Source organism: Mizuhopecten yessoensis, unplaced genomic scaffold (assembly GCF_002113885.1).
Source record: "Mizuhopecten yessoensis strain PY_sf001 unplaced genomic scaffold, ASM211388v2 scaffold8079, whole genome shotgun sequence".
In the NCBI taxonomy this organism is placed as follows: Eukaryota; Metazoa; Mollusca; class Bivalvia; order Pectinida; family Pectinidae; genus Mizuhopecten; species Mizuhopecten yessoensis.
Window position 1 is genome coordinate 72,924 of NW_018407368.1, and position 6,423 is coordinate 79,346.

Genomic DNA, 6,423 nt, shown 5'->3' on the forward strand with positions numbered 1-6,423 from the left:
TGGCCTCATTCTTTTGTTGTGTTAGGTGAATATCTTTCCTCATGGTGTTGTTTCCAGTATATTCAGTACATACCTTTAAGTTATCGCAATCCTGTAGTAAATTGCTTTTACTCAACTCGTTGGTTTGGTGGACTTGAGTCAGTAATGCTAGATATTTATGGTTCATTTACAAAAACGATTGTTGATTTTACTTTAGTTCTTCGTTCAATAGACAAAATTACACAAAACATTTTGATCCTTTGTACGAATATATCTTTTATTTAATTATTAGAGTTTTAACTGATTCAATTAAACAAAATGACACACAAATATTTAAATGAGTGATATTTTATTGGACTGTGTTATTTTCTTTCGGGATAAGAAAGTTGACTTGGTAGGTGTATGATGAAGAATCTATTCCGGTATATGACCTTCATCAATGAACATTCGTAACCTTATTACCTCACTTGGTTTCAGTTTAAATTCTGTGTTCAGGTGATCGTCACTGAGACGTGCTAGTGTTTTGCCGTCGATATTTTTCTTTGAAAATTTTGGAACATATCGTTTCAAACCTAACTGTTTCAAACGATCACCGATATCACGCACTGTCATTAAGTCAAGATGTTGTTGAGTTGCAGTTCTACGGAATAAAGACCTCTGTTGTTGAACTTCGGTTTCCTTTTCTTCACTTTGAGTTTGCTTTCTGGCTATTCCAAGTAGGCTAACTCTAGGGGGGAGCGGAGGTGGTTGTATGACAGACTTTCTACCTTGCGAATCAGCGTTTCGTTGTTCAGAATCTTGTGTACTTGTAATCGTTGTTTCAGATGTTCTACTATGTTGATGGCGATCTCGGACGTCACGCGTTGACTTTGTACTTCCCATTAATTGAACATAAGAGTTGTTTGTATCATCTATTTCAGCGGTCACTAAAGGTCCATCTATTGTTGTCGGTTCATACTCTTTGTTTGAACATTGATCCCCTGCTGCGAGAGGTTGATTAGAGATATCTGTGTACCACGCTCTGTGTATTGTACGTGGTGCGATCATGGTGCAATAACTGCTGTCGCGATGTGACGAGTCTGCCGTCAACATTGGGGCTTCGTCTTTGGCGAAGCGAAATGTATCTGTTAAATATATATATACAAGTATTATATAATGTATCATGACGTAATCACTGTCTGTGGTGTGTTGTTTTTCTGTCAACATGAATAAACAGTTCCCCTGATGAACATCTAAAGAGGAAAAAGCGCTCGGGAAGTCGAAGAAACTCTTGTCTTTTGTTTTGTTTATATATACAAGTATATACAATGAGAGAGAGAGAGAGAGAGAGAGAGAGAGAGAGAGAGAGAGAGAGAGAGAGAGAGGGGGGGAGGGGGAGGGGGGTAAGTTTGTGTAATACTATCATTAAAAACAATTGCAAATCTAAAATGTGGCCATAACCAGAGGGTGACCATACACTATTTTACTAAGGATAGTAGCATGCTTTAATCTACCTTATAATTTCCTGCATACTACCCTACCTGGGTAGCCCGATATAGCTGAAACGTAGTATTATGTTCTAAAGATACCAGATTGTCCAGAGGTTATATACGATAACGAAGGGATAGGTGCTTCTGTAACATTGTATTGAATTTTGAATTGATTACAGGAATAAAATTGTATAAAAATAACTGCATTCTTTACACATTTATCTAAAAATAATAAATAAGTAAATAAAACCGATAGGCACTTCACCAGACAGTCAACAAAAGGGATTTGCAGATGCAAATGTTTGCATGACTTGACATTACACGTCAAAGTTCTGTTTGTTAACCATGATTATAGGTCGAAAGACATACAATGTAACCTACAGTACTATTTTGTTACTTTGTTGTTGCTCATCATTTACCTATTTAGCACCAAATGGTGTGGACATTGGACAAAGAAAAGCTTTCCGGGTGAAACAATTATTTCCCTTTTTGTTAACATTCTAGATTAAATGTCTTTAAGATGTTTTATATAAATAAAAATGAAAGATCTTAGTTAGGATTTACCTGTGCTGCCAGCGGTACGGTCGAATGTTATGTGGTTTTCTGATATAAAGTCTGCATACATATCAAGTTGTTTTTGGAACTCGTCTTGAGATTTCCCTTCTATACCTGTAACTACAGCACACTTCATCACAGAAGACAGTACTGTGTATACTGGCTGCACGAAAAGCACACCTGTAAGATAAAACTCGTGTCACAAGCTTTGTCGGCTGGCAATTTAAAGAAAGAAAAACTTGAAGAAAAGATGAAAATTATTAGGTTTTGATACATGTAGCAGTGACATTGGTTTGGTACGTATGACACATATTTGATAACTATCAAACGAATATTTTTTTCACTTTCAAGTTAAAAAATAAATAAAAAATCTCCATCATTAGGTATGTTTCTCATATGATCATGGACATTTTTCTTTTCTCTATTGGTTTGATTCTTTAAAATATTATCTATCATTGTCAATGCTTTTACATATCTTCAGATAATCAAAAGGCAATACATTATTTTTATTGATTTGATACACTAAACAGAAACCAAATATAAAGAAGGGAGCTGTTTAATCAGTACCCTGCCCAGGTCCTCAAAATCACACCCTATCCTACCAGTGGATTCGCCCTATCCTACCAGCGAATTCGAAATACTTCACCATCGCCATATCCCCTTAGAGGTAGTTTGGACATTTCAGCTACATCGTGTGTTGATTATTCACGTGTGGATATCCTCATTTTGATTAAATCAAATGCAACTTTTATTCTATAGATTAGGGACATTTTGAGCTTCTGGACACCTACCGTCGTGAATACAGTTCCCGACGAGATAGTTTTGGGTGTATTCCCCTTGTAAAGTCAGGGTTCTGGCTTCGGATAGCTCCTCCCGGACTTTTATTGGAAACTCTTTATTTTCTAACAGTATTGTAGCTAATGTCTTTATATCGTTTTCTGGAAAAGAAAAGAATACCTTCACCCCTTTTAGAAACTCTATACGAGGCCTAACATACGAGCTTAACATGATAATAGATGAACGTATCATAACAATATGGATATTGTATGCATATTATCAATTACATAACGTGATTTTGCTGTTGCAATGCATATTTAAAAACATTATTAACATTTGTGGATATGATAGGGTTGATTATGTATCGAGCATAAAAAAAATGTGAAAACGTAATTAACGAATGCAACTCAATCTGAGTTCAATATTTTTCCAAAATTATTACCATATAGTGACTTTGACGAAACAGACTGTACTGATACATGTATGACTTTGACGAAACAAACTATACTGATATGACTTTGACGAAACAGACTATACTGATATGACTTTGACAAAACAGACTATACTGATATGACTTTGACGAAACAGACTGTACTGATACATGTATGACTTTGACGAAACAGACTATACTGATATGACTTTGACGAAACAGACTATACTGTATGACTTCGACGAAACAGACTGTACTGACAGATATACAGTTCTAATTTATTTTCAATAAGATGGGTTCGAACACGTGTTCTCTATTCTTTATGCGCCCAGTCAAAATGCGTTATTTCAGTTATTTTTTCACAGGGTTCTTATTTTGTTAAAAAGTGTTACCAAAAAAAACTAGCGAAAACAAGGTTCTTTGCAGTATCATACTAGGTCATTTTCCTGTCCTGTTATTCAATAAACTATATTCAATAATGATATCGATCTCATTTAAAAAATGTTTTTCCTAATTTCACAAATGGAAACGTTTTGGTCACCTCCCTTTTTAACACTGATATCACTTACCTTGGCCAGATTGCTGAACGGCATAAAACCTGGATTCTGTCTGTACTGGGATGGATAAACATTCGTCTCTGGAACCATTCCCCCCTTTCTCCTCTTCTGCCAGTACTCGAAACTGCTCCGAAAATGTATGGATCCGATACACCTGTAAGCAACAATGATCAGTCATGTATGTATTATTGGTAGCCGTACGAGAATCGGTGTGAGAAGTCTACATTTTACTACTGTCTGGCTTACCGTTTGATTGAGACATTTTAGTGATGAGTAATTACAGTAATTGGACATACTTCAGTAAGTAATGAGTTATCACAGTAATTGTATATACTTATGTAATGAGCAAATACAGTTATTGTAAATACTTAGTAAGGAGTACTTAATGCAATTGTACATACTTTTGTAATGATTCATTACTGTAAATGTACATACTTTAGTAATGAGTAATTACTGTAAATGTACATACTTTAGTGGCGAGTAATTACTGTTATTGTACATACCTTAGTAATGAGTAATTACTGCAATTGTACATACTAAGTAATGAGTAATTACTGTAATTGTTCATACTTAGTAATGAGTAATTACTGTAATAGTACATACTAAGTAATGAGTAATTACTGTAATTGTACATACTTAGTAATGAGTAATTGGTGTAATTGTACATACTAAGTAATGAGTACTTACTGTAATTGTACATACTAAGTAATGAGTAATTGCTGTAATTGTACATACTAAGTAATGAGTAATTACTGTAATTGTACACACTTGATTAGTAAACCTGACCAGATTAGTATCATTTGGTTACTAAACCGGACCAGATTAGTAACACGTGATGATTAAACCTGACCAGATAAGTCACACTTGATTAGTAAACCTGACCAGACTAGTATCATATGATTACTAATCCTGACCAGATTAGTATCATATGGTTACTAAACCTGACCAGATTAGTAACACGTGATTATTAAACCTGACCAGATAAGTAACACCTGATTAGTAAACCTTACCAGATCAGTATCATATGATTACTAATCCTGACCAGATAAGTATCATATGGTTACTAAACCTGACCAGACTAGTAAAATATGATTACAAAACTTGACCAGGCTTGTAACACGTAATTATTAAACCCGACCAGATTAGTAACAGTTGATTACTAGTTTGACCAGATTAGTAACATTTGAATATCTAACCTGATCAGACTAGTAACACTTGATGGTTAGTCCTCACCACGACACTTTATGTTAATACTGATCAGACCAATAACACGAAAACAGACCGGACACATTTTAATACCTTCATACTTGACTAGAAATCACATCGATATCAAATAGAATAGCTAGAATATATTTTAACAATCGACCAGTGTGTCACAAGGGAATTAGAACATATTATGAAAAAAAAACAATGAAATGAGACCCTTAAGATATAGAATATTGAAATGAGATCAAAGAAGGAAGAATAAAAACAAACTAATATGATCAATGCATGGCGGATTTGTAACGTTAAATGAAACCCTGTTAAGTATCAAGATAAACATACCTGGTCAGTACACATGTTTTCACATGAGTTGGTACCATCATGTCCTTCTGTTATTATCACCAGTTGCGGCAGGTTGGTTTTGTACTCATAAAAAAACTCGGCCAAAGTCAGTGCCGTATTTTTATCATAAGTAAACTCTAAATCCTTTAAAGTCAATGGTGTATGATCCTGACTGGAATCAGCCATTGTCAATTACAATCAGTGCTGTCTTTCATCGAAGGTAAACTCAAAATATCTTCAAAGTAAATGTATTTTTGTTTTAAATTTAATAAATAGTGTTGCTTACTTAATTTTAAAACCTCTATGGTGGATTTCAATATCTGAAACAAATTGTACCTTCTTTGGTAAACAATAGAAAATAACCCGTTAGGTGTTTACTAGGGATGATTGCCATATCTCAACAGGAAGCTATGATTGTGCTCGCTTCAACATAAGTACACACTGACTGAACATGATTATCTTCTCATTGTAGAACTGTACTAAACCGACACTTATCATTGATTACAAATCAGCAGTGCTAGTATCGAGCCTGGTGTAATTAATGATAAAAACACATTGTTTTCCCCGAACACGTGTAGAATTAATAGTAGGGCATACATGCGAGCATCGACAGTTCGTAATGGACCTACTTATTCCATTACGCTTGTTCATAGATGAAATCCAGCATCACCATACCCATTAAATCATTAAATTCCAATGATCCAGCTTACAGGGTATGTGTTTACACAGTTTATACCTGGACGAGCCAATGCTTTTTCTCTGCTAATGCTTATGTACATGTACGTCAAAGGGCCAATATTTAGTTTTATCTACGTGAAAAACAGCACTTACAAGACATTACATCATACAATACATTGGCATGTCTGATAATGTATACGTTTAATGCATTTATACGCAAACCGTTGTATTGCTTACTCCTAGTACCGTGATAAAATGGGTTAAGGAATAAAACGTTGAGTCACACTATCGCTTACCCGAGTAAATATATCAATATATTAATACGTATCAGATGGAATGTTTCACTCTAGTATTAACAAGCTACCCATGCTTCTGTCACCATGTCATTGATCGTCTAATCTACAATCGTCACCAACAAGAATAGTGTGTGTCG

At 34.8% G+C, this 6,423-nt stretch overlaps 1 protein-coding gene across 2 annotated transcripts; it reads right to left on the bottom strand.

The window, feature by feature from the left end:
• Positions 1 to 309: 309 nt before the first annotated feature.
• Positions 310 to 6,051, bottom strand: LOC110454883. 2 transcript variants are annotated; one of them, XM_021504642.1, is made up of 5 exons: positions 5,313 to 6,051; positions 3,780 to 3,921; positions 2,795 to 2,941; positions 2,013 to 2,183; positions 310 to 1,103 (listed from the first exon to the last, which is right to left on the bottom strand). In XM_021504642.1, the coding sequence occupies exons 1-5, from the start codon at positions 5,496 to 5,498 to the stop codon at positions 394 to 396; spliced, it is 1,356 nt and encodes a 451-aa protein (XP_021360317.1). In that variant the 5' UTR covers positions 5,499 to 6,051; the 3' UTR covers positions 310 to 393. The 2 variants fall into 2 exon arrangements, with proteins under 2 accessions (XP_021360317.1, XP_021360318.1); XM_021504643.1 differs by lacking the exon at positions 2,795 to 2,941.
• Positions 6,052 to 6,423: the final 372 nt, after the last annotated feature.